At 42.4% G+C, this 17,453-nt stretch overlaps 1 protein-coding gene across 5 annotated transcripts in view; it reads right to left on the bottom strand.

The window, feature by feature from the left end:
• Positions 1-17,453, bottom strand: part of FHOD3 (formin homology 2 domain containing 3) — a 431,569-nt gene that overhangs the window by 241,191 nt on the left and 172,925 nt on the right. For all 5 annotated transcript variants that reach the window (XM_040984913.1, XM_040984917.1, XM_040984914.1 and 2 more), the window contains exon 4: positions 5,893-5,960. In XM_040984913.1, the coding sequence (XP_040840847.1) occupies positions 5,893-5,960 (68 nt within the window). The remainder of the gene's footprint in view (positions 1-5,892; positions 5,961-17,453) is intronic.

Raw genomic sequence — 17,453 nt, 5'->3', positions numbered from 1 at the left:
CTTTTCATTCTTTAGAAATTACCAGTCACCCCTTCAAGCACCCATCTACATAGCCCAAGTGACTGGGCACCATGAAGTAGATTGCTTTTTCATGACAGGAAACATCTCATGCAGTGCAGAGTTAGGAGGGAAAACCTCAAAGTCACCGCTGCATTCAATAGACAGCTCTGAGAAGAGTGAGTAAGACCAGAGCCTTGCAAGCACGCCCTGAGCACATCAGACAGCATTTGCTCTCAGCTCCAGCAGTTGACATGCAGGACAAGGGAGCTGGCAGCGCACAGGACCAGGTTTGTACCTGCAGCAGCCATCGCCTAAAAGTGACACCCTGGTCTGGGTGGGCTTACAGACTCCATCACAAGCAGAAGGCTCTCCCAGGTCATCTCTTTCAGCAATCCTTCAAACCAAGACCCTGGCCAACTGACTGACCAAGTGACCCATCAAATCAGAGCAACTGTGTTGGCTTGGAACTTAGTAGAAACACTGTTTAAAAGGGGAAAAAAAAAGTACCCAGCCCTACTGAGCTCAACTAAATAGAAAGCTACTATTGGGCCAGCAAGCTTTCTGGTAATCTGGAGGCTCTGCTGTAAAACTCCCCCAGGAAACCATAAAAGGCAGTCAGGTTTAGAACCTGGCTTTCCAGAGAAAGGCACTCCAACCCAAAAGAGGCATGAATACCAAGGTCACACTACTACTACTTCACCCGTGCCCAAGCACAAGTGGTTTTCTGTAGCACCAAGTTCTATGGGGCTCCCAGAGGAATCTTCTCACCCCCATTTCTCTCCATGGGGATGGGGAGACCTCCTGCACTGGACAGCCTTCATCTCCAGTGCAGATAGGAATAAGCTGGAACACCCATTTTGAACTGTAACGGGACAAAATTGAAAAAAAAAAAAAACCTCAGTGATGTAAGTAGTAGAAAGCTTAATGGAATAATGAAAGGTTATTATTGCAGGACTAGTCAGCAACTCTGGTTTATCTCCAAAAGAAAAAATAATTGCAGAGAACTGGCATAACTCCCATGTCCCTCCATGAAATCAGCCCTCTAGTTGGAAGTGATGGCATTTTCCAATTATACGGATGGGAGACCAGAGCTAAGTGTGGGCAGACACAGCTCTGGCTCTTTTTGAACCAAGAAAGCCCCCTCAAGGGTCAGGGAAGGCTGGGAGGGTTGGGTGGGGGTGGTGGAAGGGAGGCGTGAGCAATGCTTGCGCCCTGAAGTAATGAAAGACAGCTGTGTTAACTCAGACCTTAAGATAATCATGGCTTTGGAAAAAAGAAAATGGGACAATATTGTGAGTTTTTGGAAAATTACTTTACACTCATATGGATAAAGGAAATAAAAAATAATTCTCTCTCCATCCATATCCTTTTCCACCCGCACATGTGAACAGTGAACATCTAGATGAGCTCATGTCTAGTCAGAAAGTTTTTCCAAGCATGTAACAAATGTTTATTACTTTAACTCGAGCTAGATTCACACATGACTTCATGGTGAAAAAGTGAGAACAAGCTCTCAAGAAACCACTCAAACTAATCACTAATATTAATATACCAGAGAATTGACTGGCTGGCAAAGACCCTCGGAAAAAACACTGGTCAGGCGAGACACTGTTTATAAAAACAATTCAGGACCTGAACGACAATTTATGTGTGTATGTAGATAAGGCACTCAAGAAGGAGAAATTTATGGATAATAAATGCACAGAACATATTCCAAATTGGCAAAAGACTGGATTTTCAAGACGTATTCTGAAATATGCAGGCATTAATAAATGACTTTGAAACCCAAAATGTTTTCAAAGTAGAATAAAATGAAAATGTTAGCACTAACTGATAAGTGGCTATTACTGCACTTCAGACTCTTCTGTAATATCGTGCATTAACCTCTGATCATCACTTTTTAATGCCTATTAGTCAAGCAATGCTCAACTTCATCCAGATAACCAATGTGTTTTAGAACCTAAAAGCCTAATTTCTCAAAAGTACTTTCAGAGAACACACAAAAAATTGGACATGCAGACCCAGGAGCATGGGATGATGCAAGCTAAGCCTCAGACTCAACTCTACCTTCGTGTGTGTGTGTGTGTGTGTGTGTGTGTGTGTGTGTGTGTGTGTGTGTGTGTGTGTGTGTGTGTGTGTAACCAGACCATCAAATTTTGATGACAAGCATCTGCTTCCTCACGTAAACAGCACTGAAGAGGCTTCTCATCACCAAATATTTCATGCATATGCAGTAGAAAAGATGACCCTGTGGATCAGGAGAACATATACCATAGGGAGTAGCTGGTTGAAGGAAGGTGCAAAAAGAGTTCAAGCATGTGTATTTCCTTTTACTCTTTTTGAATTTTTCAATTTGGAATATTTTAAACACAAACAACAAAATCATTTACTAAACTGCAGGTACTCAACAACTAGAGCCAATCATGTATCATTTAGCATCCGGCCCCTCCCTGTCCCACTAATCTGAAGTGAATCCCAGACACCATACAATGGATGCCAGAAATATTCCAGTATCTGGAATTATACTGAACATAGTGGGATACTTATGAATTAAACATCCACAAATGCTAAATATCCGGTCATAGTAAATTTCCATAAATATCTCCCTAATACATGGACTCCATCTCCAAATTCCCTTGAAATTTATGTGTTGAAGAACATAAGACCTCAGGCATTTGGAGCAGCCCAGCCTGGAGGCTGCTGGTTACAATGCTATGCTGTACAGTTTAATATGTGCATCTGTCCTGGGTCACTTATCAGCCAGTTACTACATGCAGAGGCACAATCAGTTGTGGGGTTGACTCTGCAAGGTTGCCCACATCAGCAGTGTCTATTTCCCTAAATTTCTGGTTGTTACCTCTTTCCTATTCTCTCATCTGCTCTTAACATTCAACACACAGAACCATTAACACAACAGAGGCTGCAAAAATGATGAAACTGCACTACTTGCTACTATGTATGAGTTAAATTATCTTTACAAATAAGACTTTCCCTGAGCAACTCTGACTATCCTAAAGTTCCTATATGAAAGGCAAGGTAAACATGGGATGTCAGTTCTACCCATGTTCCAAAAAAAACTGGTAAGTTAATTTACTAGAATCTTCTGTCTAGTGAGTGATTTTGCCAATCCATTGTTTACTATCATATCAATTCACATTTATTCTATGTGTTTCAATTCAATTTTCCTTGTTAATGCTTACTGCTCCATCTTTGGCCAGCCAATTCAATTGTTTGTGAGTTCTCTTGACAATCTGATGTCCAGCAGTATTTGATGTGTTCTTTGTTCTCTTTATAATAAGATGTTCAAGACTGTTTTACTATGTTTCCTGCTCCAGATTTGCAATCAGTCACCTCTCTGCTTTCGACATTTTATACTGTAATATTACCGATGCAGTTTATTGTTAATGAATTACTGCTTCTAATTCTTTTCAATAACGGGACTAGAAATATCCTATTTGAGCAGACTGATGGAATTGTAACTCCTTACAAAGGAATGTACTGTTGTGACTATGGGAAAAATCACTCGGGGAGTGGGAGTTGGCGGGGGAGGGGGTGGAATCCCAGACTATACAGAATTGTACAAAATTCAAAATTTGAAATAAAAATTAAATATACTATGGATGTTGATAATGTTAATTCTTTCAAATAAAAAATAGAAGATTTTTAATCCAAAAAAATAAGGTACACCAAGAGCTCATTCTGCATTTCCAATTAAATTCAAGAAGTTTTAACTTACTAGTTGTAATGTTTAATAACTAATGACAGAATCTCTCACACACCAGTCTCAGAATAGTAACACCAATGCTATTCCCACTGAATACAACTATAAACACTTTTTATCCTAGTTTTTTTTTCCTTAGAGTATACCTTATTAAAATTGAATAAATTACAATATTTTACAATCACTTGGAATAATTTCTCTCTATTCAAAGATGCAGCAAGTTTAAGCAATGTGAGTCAATGTTGCTGCCAACTGAACGAGGCAAGGTGAAGAATGACAGAAACATGGCACTCTGGTGACACAGTAACAGTCTGGGCCAAATGCAGTAGGGAGTTTTCAAGTGGGTGAAGAATGGACACACTGGAAATGGAGTTTTAAGACACATACTTAGCACAGCATTTATTAGCAGGAGCCAACACTTTTAAGACATGGGCATGTAATACAAGATTATTTGTATTACCCAGTCCATTCATCTCATCCTTAACTGGTACCAAACACTGCACTTGTTTCCCAAGACCTAGAGACAAAATCAGAAAGCTTCCAGGCTACTGAACTCCTGAACTCATAAAAGCATTCTACAGTGTCTTTAGCTCTGTCCTAAGGGTAAGCATAGGGTCTTTGGAAGCTATTTGCAGAGACCCTGATAAGCATGATGAATCATCTAGAGACAAGCTCCTAGCAGGAGGAGCTCCCAGGATATGAAGAGTGGGTGTGAGAGGTTATACATCTTGGGACAGAAGATAAAGGTCTAGAAACAAGGATTAGAAGAGAGGGCAAGGATTGCTTTTGGAAATACAATGGAGAAGTGAGCAATGGAGGCCAAACAAGAAAGAATTCAATGCCAAACTGAGCAAGTCAGGCATAACACAGAAGGTCACTCGGAACCATGCAGAGAATGAGTGCCTCAACTCCTCCAATCAAAAATGGAGTTGAGGGAACCCAATGCAGGCAGTACCGGCGATAGCTGGTGCCATTTTTCAGGACAGAAAAGGACAGGCCTGAATCAAGGTAGGTGCCTACCCACCACAGCATTTTTAAGATGTGGGGTGTGATGGCTCCATAGAGCACCCTGGTGAGACCCAGACTGTCCCCAGGAGTGTCTACACATATGAAGGAGTCTGCTCTGGAAAAAAGACAAAAGTAGGATGACACAAGATTAAGGAAGAACAGCACAAAATGTACAAGTGGGAGGAGTTTGGGCCTTCCTATATGCTTGTTCCATTTTGAACATGGGTAAGCCCACTCTGTCTAGCACTAGCACTGATGAAGATAAACTTTTGAGAATATGGATAAGACAAGGACTGAAGGAAAGGGAATGTACTCAAGTTCAAAGTCTTACAAGAAATGAATGAAAAGCCTAGACAGATGCTAACTGCATGAACCCAGTTCCTGACCCAGTTCCTGACGCAGCTCTCAACGGTCCCCCAACAGTGGTCATCTTGGAGCCTGTCAGCACCTGTCCCAACCATCTGTTATAAGCTGGTGACTTTATCATGGCAAGGATGGAAGGAAGGCTTGAGTGGAGGATCAAAATGAAACCAAAGGCAAGAATTGCACTGGTGGTCGAGGACACACAACCACAGCAGCATGCTTTGTTAATAGCAAAACACTAGAAATGAACCCAATTACCTGCTAATAAAAGAGTAGACAAAACAACTTGCTTTTTGCTCATATAATGGAATACTCAACCAAAGCCACTTCAGTCCTGACTGTATCCACACCATTGGCACTCTGAGTAAATAAGCTAAAGTAGGATCCAAGCAACATGGTTGTAAACACACACAGTCAATGCAAAAGAGCATAACATATTGCGGTTGAGTATTTATCATCAGAACAGAAACACATGGCAATGATGAACATCAAATGGGAAAATCAGCAGAGTCCAGGAGGGAGGTGGGAAGCACCTGGCTGTCCCTGGCAAATCCTTTACTGTATGTTTAATAGACTTTTCATTCCTTAAACTCAAAGTAAATATGGAAAACAAATTATGGTTTGATAATATTTTCTGGACATTTCATGTCTGATGTGGTAAAATACTCTCACTTGATATTCTGACCTAATTTATGTTTATCACCTAAAGATTTGCCTTTGTAATGAACTCAAAAATAAGCTTGTCTGTCTCTAACACCACAGCAATGCAAAGCCAGGAATATTTTTCTCCCCCCTTTTACCTGAAAGATCTGCTTCAAGGAGAAAAGGGCCCGTCTTAGATCTCGCCCACTGGAGTTGTATAGTTTTTCTGAAATAAAGAATGCAACATACAAGATTAATTTCACAGACCCAAGAGGTGAGAGAAACACAGCAAGGAAATGAACCAGAACAGAACTTCCACTGGAAGATAGTTACAGCTTATCTGTCACTGGGAGGACACAGCCTTTACTTCCAACAGTGAACATAATCCTTCATCTTTGTTCCTGGTTTGCAGGAGGCACAGAGAAGGCTGCGTGGGCTGTGGAGACTAGATTTGCATCCTCAGCCAGGATCTGTGTGTCTAGCTGTTGACAGACTCCACTTTCCAGTTTGTAGACTAGTTCCATTTGATGGGCAATGACACCCAGTAAATCCGCACAGTCAAAACAGAATTCATCCTTCCACCTCCCTTCTCCTTTGCCTCGCAGGCCCTTCTCCCAGGTGCAGAAAGTCTGTGGCAACTCCCATCTCCAGGGTATACTGGTTTCTCAGACAACTACTGTGGATCAACGTTCTCTGGAACATACGGTGGCTCAACAGACTGACTGGCAGGAAACCAGCATTAGGCCTGTCTGGGTCTTGTTGTCAATCATATACAACGGGGGTGCTACAAGGTGCTGAAAACACATGGATAGAGGTGGGATACAGCTCGACTGATTACAGAGTACTTGGGAACCTGGATTCTACCGTTTTCCAGAAGACATGCTCAAGTGACTCAGGCACTCAGGACCGCATTCTTAATACCATATGTCGGAACTCCCCAAGGGAAACCCTCCAACACAGATGTACTGAGTACTTGCTGGGTGTTAAGCTAGGAACCGGAGGTACAGCAGTCAAGTGGCGAATTTGAGGAAAGGCTATGCAAGCTCACAACATGTGCTTCAAATCTGCTGTTGGCATCCATTTATCCTATTACCTTAGGAAACATACCTTCTTTTCCTATGCCTTTAAATTCTCTACCTGCAAAACGGGGACAACAAAAGATTGAAAGGGTGATGGTTCCTTTAAACCATCTAATGGAGTAGAGCACAAATCATTTGAAGTACTAGAACAAGTAAGAGTTCTAAGCAAGATTATACACCTCTGGCTTCAATCCTAGCCTGGAAGTGGATACTGGTTTATAGGGCACAGCCACATTTTCCTACGTGTAAGTGCCACAAACTTGGGTGGAAGAGTATGGTACACACAGACCTAGATGCATTTAGAATGCCACTTGTGAGAATGTGTCAACTTTGCAGGGTAGATAGCACTCAGCACTTGCATGGCAGTAGATACTCTAAAGGTATCCCCCTACACACACACTCCTCAACCCATAGTTCTGCCACTGGGTCCCCCTTTTTGCTGGAGTAGATTTTCAGTGGTCTCCAGGTCATCACTTCCTCCCGCATTCACAGGTGACATCTGGGACTCCTCCAATCACTATCTTTGCCAGTGCCACTTCCGATAATTAACAGCAAAGCCATCAGATCAAAGGGGACCCTGAAGTGGGCCAGGATGATCTCAAGCAGGAGTAACACTATAGAAAGCAGTCAATTGCGGGTACCTCTTCCTAAGATTACAGGCTTGCCCTCAGCCTTCTTGCTGAAGGATCATGAGATGAAAGCAGAAATATGCCATACATGAGATCAAAACATTATCATGAGTCTCCTTTGGTCATCAGCAATATGCCCCGATTTGTGAATCATTTGCAAGATAGGTTTTTATGATTTGGGGCCCTTTTTTAAAGATAGGAACTAAATACTCGTGGGAAAACCATTAACTGAGACTTTTCTTTTGAGAATCTCTTCATCTATATACATGAAAAATATTGATCCATAGTTTTCTTGCAATGATGGTGACATTGAGGCAAGAGATTTCAGGAGTTGGCAGTATTCCTTCTGCTTTCACAATCAGCTTGTGCAGATTTAATGTTATTTATTTCCTAACTGGTAGGATTCTTCAGAAACTCCACCTTGGGCCTGGGATTATTTTTGTTGTTACTATTGGCAAGTTTTCAACTACAAGCTTTAATTTCTTCAATAACTATATGCATTCTGATTAGGTACTTAAGTGAATTTTGGTAATTTGTGAAATATATCCATCTAAGCTGTTAGTTGAACTGGTATAAGGCTTTCATAATAGTTCTACTATGAAATAATATAGTCACCCTGTCACTGAATGTAGCAACTTCTCATTTCTTATTTTGCTAATTCATCTTTTTTTCCTTCTTACTTGACCAGTTTGGCTACCAATGTGTCAATTCATTAATCTTTTCAAAGAACCAGATGTTGATTATTTCATTATTCTCATTACTGTGTGAGATTTTGTTTGCTTTATTTCACTGTCCTTTTTTACTCATATAAAGTGAACATATCACATATTTCACAATACAGCTTTTAAAGACTTTTTTAATTGCAAAGTCATATACACAGAGAGGAGAGACAGAGAGGAAGATCTTCTGTATGATGATTCAGCCCCCTCAAGTGGCCACAACAGCCAGAACTGCGTCAATCTGCACCAGGAAACTGGAGTCTCTTCCAGGTCTCCCTCGCAAGTACTAGGTCTCAAAACTTTAGGCTGTCCTTGATTGCTTTCCCAGGCCACAAGCAGGGAGGTAGATGGAAAGCAGGGCTGCTAGGACATGAACCAGTGCCCCTATGTGATCCCAAGCACATGCAAGGTGAGGATGTTAGCAGCTAGGCTACTGCACCAGGCCTGAGCTTGGTTCTCATTTGACTTGGTGATGAACGTGGTTCTAGTCTTGAACTGTATCCTCCTTTCAGAGGTCTTAGCCCTCTACAGATACAGATTTAAGAGCATGTGGTATCCCCATACCCCCATGCATTCTCCATCAAATATTCCTGCCCTGGGGTTTTTTGTTTGTTTGTTTGTCTGTTTCATGCTCCCTAGGTTTTTATTATGACATACTTCCAATTCACTTCTCAATCACAGGATCAACATTCTGTTAAGCAGAGCATCCAACAATTAGAATGCAGAAAGCAGGTCCCAGTGTGATAGCCTAGTGACTAAAGTCATTGCCTTGAACATGCTGGGATCCCATATGGTGCCAGTTCTAATCCCAGCAGATCCACTTCCCATCCAGCTCCCTACTTGTGGCCTGGGAAAGCAGTTGAGGATGGCCCAAAGCCTTGGGACCCTGCACCCACGTAGGAGACCCGGAAGAGGGTCTGGGCTCCTGGGCTCAGATTGGCTCAGCTCCAACTGTTGTGACCACGTGGGGAGTGAACCATCGGACAGAAGATCTTCCTCTCTGTCTCTCCGCCTCTCTGTATATATGCCTTTCCAATAAAAAATTAAAAAAAAAAAGGCAGAAACCAAAACAAAGGCTGTAAAAAAAAAAAAAACAAGTTTGAAGCCCCAATCTCACTCCTATACATTTTCTTTTATTTTTTTGGTACTTTGTTAGTCACCACAGATCAAGGAGAACATATGATATTTTTCTTTTGGGAACTGCTTATTTCACCAACCATAATGGTTAGTTTCTCAAAGTAAAAACTTAAATGATTGATTTAAGCTCTTCTTTCCTAACATTAGTCTTTAATGCAATCAATTCCTTTCTTAGCTCTGGTGTAGCTACATCCCGTACATTTGATATATTTTCATTTTTCATTCAAAACTTTATTTATGAATTTTTCATTCATTTCAAAAGGAAATAACTTAACCCTGTCACTTTTTAAGTCCATGATTTATTAAAAGCATATAAGTTTCAAATATTTGGAACTGTTCCAGATATTTTACTAATTTCTAATTTATTTATGATCATAAAATACACTTAATAATGTTGTGATAACTGATTTATTAGGGCTTATTTTATGGATATAGTTTATCTTCACCAATGTCTAATGTGTTCTTACAAAGAATATGTGTTCTGCTATAACAAGGTAGTATGTTCTCAGGCTGGACTGCAAACACCCATTGGTTCCAGTGGAAGACAGGGATGGAAATAGAACCAACCCAGCAATTGCAACCACCAGCTGATCGGGGCAATGGACTGTGCTGGGCCCTGTGCTTGCTAGTACATATAAGAATCTGGTCTGGGAACACCTCAAAGTTTCTTTGGGGATTCCCCCAATCGAGCTTCCGGACTCAGAACCCTAACCAGCAAAAGACAGAGGACAGAACAAGTCAATCAACCACCTCAGCTGCAGGTTGGCAGCGAAATACTGGGCAAACGGAGACTCTATGATGGACTATGTCAATCAGTGGATTGTCCAACGACTGCATCGTGCTTGGAGTGGTGAGAGTGGCAGCAATTCAGAACTGTTGATCTATCAAAACCACTTGAGCAAGACCCTTGGAGCATGCCCCACATCTGGGACCTGGGGTGGGTGGGAGATTGGGTGGGGCTTCTCCCTTAAAATCTTTTACATCAGATATATTAAGGAAACAATACGGAACTGATTGTCTTGCCCATCTTCCTGTAGTGCTTGAAACTTTTTACCCTAATTATGTCAAGATTGTAAAAAACAAACAAACAAACAAGGTAGTATGTTCTATAAACACGCACTAGGTCAAGTTGAGTAATCCTGTTCAGCTCTTCTACACTCTAAGTTTCCACATGCTTGTGCTGTAGAATGGTGTGCAAACAGTGCTTAAGTCTCCAACTGGTCTAGTGAACTTACTGCATACTTCTCCTTACAGCTTCGTAAGATCTAAGGTGCTTTGAAGTTCTGGAGTGGGATGAACTCCCATCTGTGATCGCCAGGACTTCAAGGTGACTTTAGCTTTCAGCATTACATCATCTCTCTCCATCCCTGGGAATATTCTTTGATTGAAAGTCCACATTTTTGACCTTCATGTGGCCACTGTTGGTGTTTGCATGATATATGCTTTCCCATTCTTCTAACCGAAATCTATCTACACAGTTTTCAATAAACACCACTGTATCCCAATCTTCAGCCAGCCTGACCATTTCTCTTTTAGTTGGTTTACAGTCACATTTTTAACCTCTAAAACAAGCCAGCTGACTCCTCAGTGGCACAAGATGATGCTGGGGAGGTTCTGATGCTACAGTGCACTCTTTGGAAAGAAATATCATCCCATAAAGAGCAGGTGTGCCAAACACACCTCCTTCCCACTTTGCCAAGTGTCATTCTATTAGAAAAAAAAAAACTACAATTTCAATTTGAATACTCCATCTGTAGTTTACTTTCAAAAAACAGAAACTTTAGTTATTGAAGTAGCTGTCTATTCCAAAATATTCTCAATAAGAAATTTTTTAGGCAAGATAATTTTCACTCTAGACTTCCAGGAGATAAGCAGATTCATTGTGACTTCTTAATATCAAAGCTCAAAAAAAAAAAAACCCTCCCAGTCAATAGAACAATATTATAAGTTTTGGCTTAACCCCACGCATTGTACAAAGTCTAGAAAAGAAATTCTATCATGTGGCATCCCTTAAGGTGTAATTTTTTTCACTTCTATATAAATGACTAACAGTGACTTTCATTTTGGGGGACAATGACACCATCCCCCAAAGTGCTGCAAACTTTGATTTTTCTGTGAAATTAACATTTAAACAAATGCCATGCCTTCATCTTTGTATCAGATGAGACCAAAACTAGGATTATCCCCATTATGGTTGAAATGAAAATAACCGAAAGGTCATGTAAAAGAATAGGACTTTAGAGCACCAATTAACTGGTAGAACAAGACAATTTAGTAACATGTTCTGTCTCTATAAAGAACAAATACTGTGATGTAAAATGAATACCAGGAGCTGGCATTGTGGTATAGGAGATAAAGCTGCCACCTGTGACACTGACATCCCACATGGGCATTGAGTCCCCGCTGCTCCATTTTTGATCCAGCTGCCTGCTAACATGCCTGGGAAAGCAAATGAAGATGGCTCAAGTGCTTGGCCCATGCCACCCATGGAGTAGACTCAGATGAAGCTCCTGGCTCCTGGCTTTGGTTCAACTCAATCCCAACTGTTGCTGACACTCAGAGAGTGAATCAGTGGATGAAAGATTTCTGTCTCCCCATTCTCTCTGTACCTCTGTTTACCAGATAAGCTTTTTAAAAAGGAAAACAAATGCATACTGCAGATTCAAACTCAAAAGTGTAATTTACTTTTATTTATTTTTAACCAGAGAGCTCCTATGCCCAGCCTGACTTGTTTTGCAGATTCTTAATAGATTTTAGGAGCCACCGCAGCCCATATTAAGAATTAGGAAGAATTAAGGAACAAGAACACTTGTAAAAGTATCTGTAATTTGTCATTTTACAAGAAGTACTATTCCTGCTGAAAGAAGATAATCCAGCAGGTATTTAACTGTCAGACATCAAGCCCAAATCAGCAGCACCTGAAAGCCCTTTAATGTGGCTCAAGTGCAGCAAGTCACGTCACTCTCCTGCAGGGGGCGAACACCCCTACGGGAAGCCTGCTCTAGAAACCAGTCATTTCAACTGCGGAGCATCCAAGCTCCACCTTGCAGAAAATCAGCCTCCCCTCAGCTGCACAGGCCTCCCTTTCAGTTTGGACCATGGTTCAGAGCAGCACTGAGCTTGCCAGCTTCCCAAGAGGGCCTTGCCCTTGCTGTAGCATTGCTTCCTGAGAAGCAGCCTGTCACACACAGACATGGTTCTCAACCATGAGTGATGTGGATGTGTATAAGATTACCGCAATGTAGAAGGGCCACTAGTCATGGCCATCCCTGGCTCTACAACCTAGTCCTCTATTCTGCAAACTATACTGTCTGTCTGGATATCATGTGTGTACTGCACACACATGTGCTTTGTGTGTTCAGCTGGAAATGCACATGTGGTTTCAGCCTGTGAGTAATGGAGTCAAGTGTACAAGTCCTCTTAATCTTTCAACTACATCATGCACACTGCAAGTACTGCCCCAATGGCTCCTGACTGCAAAACAGAGCATGTCAAGTGTGTCCACCGCCTAAAAGTCAGGCAGTGCAAAACAAACTAAACATACGTGCAACAGGAGGTGGCTTGTGCCTACCCTACACCAGCAAAAAGGCAACTGCAGAGGCTTTCCTGCCTATGCATTTCCCCCTCAAGCTCATAGCAATTCTTTGTTCTGTTGATCCACCTTGATCATGCACCTGTGCCAGCCAGACTAGCACAGTCCTTACCAGGGCAGAATGCAAGAATATAGTTTTTGCCACCCATCTGTGCTAGAGAGCACTCGGACAGAATACTGGGGGCAAAAAGATACCCAAGCATCTCAGAACAGTTTTAACAATAAGATTCAAAGCATAAATGTGGGGCTGCAGTCTAGACTTGCTAGGGACTGTTAGGTACAAGTTGTGCAATAAAATAAAATCAAACAAAACCTCTCTCCAGTACAACCCCAAGGGGTACCAGCAGTTCCTCAGCATCCAAGCTACTGGAGGCCCATAGAAGAGGCAGTGCTCACTCTAATGGCTGGGGAAGAGCTGCGATGGAAAGCGGCAGGGGCCAGGGGGAGACTGATTATACATCAGTGCTAATTTTACATAAAGCATAACCTATGTTTGGCCAATAATGGAGGAAGGAATGCATGCACTTATTCTCCCACTCCCTTCCAAATTAAATCTGCCCCCACAGGCAATCAACTGCTTAGTGTTGGCCTCAGAGTGGAGGGTAATTAGGAGCCACACTTGACAAGGACAAGGAGGTGAAATCAGAACATTGTTAGGTCTTAACAACTGGCCCTCCTGTTTTTTTGTTTGTTTTGTTTTGTTTTGCCCCATACTTCTTACTTCTTAAAATGAACTCTATTTCTTTAATAGATTCAGTTGGTGCATTATACACTAAACTAGCTTATCATACTAAGAAGACAGAAGGCAAAAATGAAAAAACCCTAGACACCATTCCAGTGTTGCCTTTAAAAAACCTTATGTGGCACACAAACACCAGCAAATAAACGTTGCCAACAACATAAGGAACAAAAAGCTTCAGTGCACAAGGGACAAAGATTACAATATGCACCACTCAGACACAATTCACATCAGTTAAATAATGGAAAAGGGAGCAACTGAAATTACCACTGAGAAGGAAAATGGGAGAGAGAGGTCTAGATCATCATACTTTTTGCTCATCAAAACCACCAACTCTAAGACTATTAGAGGAGAAGTTTTGGCTTAATAGGTAAGATGCTTTTGAAGAGGGCTGTGAGATATCAAAATGCCAAGGTTCAAGTTCTGGTTCTGCCTACCCTAGCTTCCTACTAATGCATATCTTGGGAGGTAGCAGATTATGGCACCAGTATTCTGGTTTCTGCCACATGGATGAGAGATCTGGATGAGTTTTACGCTCCGGGCATCAGCCTGATTTCGCCTGGATGTCGCAGCCATTTGGAGAATAACCAGTGGATAGAGAATCCCTCTGTACAGGCAAACGGCTCAGTGGTTAAGCCAATCCTTGGGATATATGTATCCCATATTGGAGTGCCTAATTCAAGTCTCAGCTTCTGCATTTGAGATCCAGATTCCTTTAAATATGTACCCTGGGAGTCAGTGAGGAAATGCCTCAACTACTAGGATACCTGCCTGCCACCTATGTGCAAGACACAGATTGAGTTTTGGGTTCCTGGCTCCACCTTGTCTCAGCCCTGGTTGCTGCAGGCTTCTGAGAGGGTAACCAGCAGGTGGAAGGCCTGCTAGTCTGCCTTTGTTTTCTGTCTTTCAAATAAAATAAGTTTTAAAAAAACACACAACTTTTGCCAAAACATGAAAGATCAAGCTGACTTCACAAGACACAGGTGCCTCTCCTCTGAGCTTTCAAGGAGATTCTATAGACCCCAAGGTTAAAATCCTTAACCAAAGGCAACATCTTCACTTTACAGGGAAAGAGACCAAGGTGGAAAATAAGATCACTGCTGGCCATAGAGCTGGATTTAGAGGCTCTAAGGTGTGGGGAAAAGAAAATAAAAGTGACTAAAAGAAATAGAACAGGTCCCCTGTCCTGTCTGTACAACAAAAATCAAGTAAGCAACTGAGCTACATAAATTTGATCACATCAACCCTAACACTTGAGTCACCACATGAATCAATGTGCATATGTGCACACACACACACAAGGACTTTGGTGATGTCAGACTCATCACTCCTGCTTGTGGTCCTATGGGTTTTAGTGGACACCTGGGGGCATCCACAGTCAGCCTAAAGATGGCACATCCAGCCTGAGGACAGAGACCCAAGGACCACAACAAGAAGGTCTGAGACTCCACAGACAGAAGAATAATGAAGAAGACCTTATTTACAACATGGTTTAAGTTCTTGCTAGAAACACAATCCTTAATCCTTGATTTGCTATCCACTATGCAGATATGTCACTTGGCCAACCTTATGGATATGGACAGACAAGTAGCTAGTGAATGAGGAGAGACTTAAGATTTGCAAGCAGTACCTGGTGACACGCAGACCCAGAATTCCACCCTTCCCATGCATACCCACTGGAAATATCCAACATAATTTCAGACTCAGTGGTCTTTCCCCATGTGCACCTGTGCCTCACTTCCTATCATGCACAAGACACTGTGACACTTGATTCCAACATAAGAGCTGCCAAGATGCGTCAGCAATCCCCACAAAGGGATGAGAAGCAACTAGTACTCAAGCCTTGCCCAAACTCCATTCTCTTGGAATATTCAATTAGGTGCTATTCTGGGCATCACTCCCACTCTAAAAAATGATTACCCCATCTTTCGTGGGGCCAGCAGCCCTTCTCTCCTTGTGACAGAAAGGCCACCTACACTCATGTCTGAGTGGACAGCATCCCTTTCAGTAAAGCCTGCTTTCCTGTACATCTTCACATCTTCTTGTATTCTTTTCTTGCCTAGAGAAAAGTTGGAACAAGCACAGCCAGGGGGTGGAGTCTCACAATCATGTGACACAGCTTAATGATAAAATGATGCAGACAGTAAAAAGACCAGTGGTTGCTTAGGTTGGAGGTGGGGAAGGAGATCAATAGGTGGGGCACAAGGAATTCTGAGGGCAGTCAAACAATCACGCTGAATGTCACTGTGATGGTGATTACATGTCATTACACACTTGTCAAGCCCATAAAAAGCACAACATGAAGAGTAAACACCAACAGCAACCACAGATTTCAGTTAATAATAAGGTATCATCTTCAGCTTGCCAGCTGTAACAAATGTACCATACTCATGCAAGGTAATAACAGTTCTTAAGAAGGTGAATAGAGGGGAATTCCCTGTACTTTCTGCTCATTTAAAACTGCTTGCCCCTGAAGTAGGGTCTATTATAAAATATCCTACCCAAGGATGAGCCCATAGAAAGAAAGGGATCATGAGCCTGAGGCTTATTCAAGGCTTGCCTCATCCTTGCCCCTTGGCAGCCTCAAGCTTGGCTGTTGGCATTTTCTGCCATAAATCAGAATTCATCCTTTTTCACATTCAACAATCTCCCCACATCAGAGCCACCTCTCATCCATGTTCTGTTCCCCAATCCATGGTAGTTGCTGACCTGGAGTTAGCTCTTGATAAACATGACAGGCAGATGTGCATGTTCTGTGTGAGGCCAGGGATCCCTGTAGGAAGCTCCACAGAGAAGTTTCAGGAAGCTCCGTGTCTGCTCCGAGTTCCCAAAGGGAAGGGCACAGATAACTTTCATGATGCTGGACTTCGGGATGCTGGACTTCAGGATGCTTTTTTGTAGTCTCTGGCAGATGATTCCAGCTCCTTGTCCTTCCCTTTATGTATTTCTTTCAGACAGGGCACAAAGAGCTCCCAGGGTACAACCCCAACTTCACAACACTCATTGTAAATAGAGAAGTTGACCTGGCAAGAAAGACAGTCCCCTGTTGCAGGTGCTGGAACCTAGGGAGGTGTCAAATGTAGGCTCCTTATTCCCCCCATGATGAAAAAGGCAAAGAAAACTTCCAAGGAACTGTTGTCTAGGAGCCTGCAAAAGACCCCAAGTTAGAAAACATTGTGCAGGGTCCCCTGTGTGCCCGTGACCATCCCAGTGAACCCCATCTCTTCTCAGGCTGGTTTTCTTGGGAACCACTACCCCATCCTCTAGATCTCCACTAAGGATAGCAGCTTAAGCAATCATGTTGGTTTCCCTCCCTATTCAGTTGACTAATTTTCATTCTAAATCTGAGCAATCTGGTCGGCTTTGGGACTCCAGCAAAGCACACTTCCATCTGCTTCTAGCCACAGTTCCCAAAATACCTCTTCTCGGCAATAAGTAAGGCCAGAGTCAGCTAGTGCAGACACTTGGGAAACCGGGATTCTATTTCAAACATGCCTTTCTTCTCCCAGGACCCAAGAAAAGGACAGAGAAAGGTCCTCAGAAACCATCCAGTCCCATTGCTGAGAAGCTAAACCACTGGCCCAACACAGGAAGGACCTCATAGGTGCATGGAGAGGATTGACCTTGACACTGAAAAGCAGACCATGAGCACCTGAATGGGGAAAACGGAGGCCACAGTGTGTGAACAACAGGTGAGGATGGATATTGGCCTCAGTCTCCCTCTGTCTCTCCCGGTCTCCAAGGGGAATTTTCTGACTACACTCCCTCCTGTCTCCCTCCCTTTATGTATTTCTGTCTTCCTTTTTGGTTCACTTATGTCTCAT

The sequence above is a fragment of the Ochotona curzoniae genome, unplaced genomic scaffold (genome assembly GCF_017591425.1).
Source record: "Ochotona curzoniae isolate NIBS_2020 unplaced genomic scaffold, NIBS_Ocur_1.0 contig_43, whole genome shotgun sequence".
In the NCBI taxonomy this organism is placed as follows: Eukaryota; Metazoa; Chordata; class Mammalia; order Lagomorpha; family Ochotonidae; genus Ochotona; species Ochotona curzoniae.
Note: the sequence above shows the minus strand (reverse complement) of the source record. Positions and strands in the feature narration are given on the sequence as shown.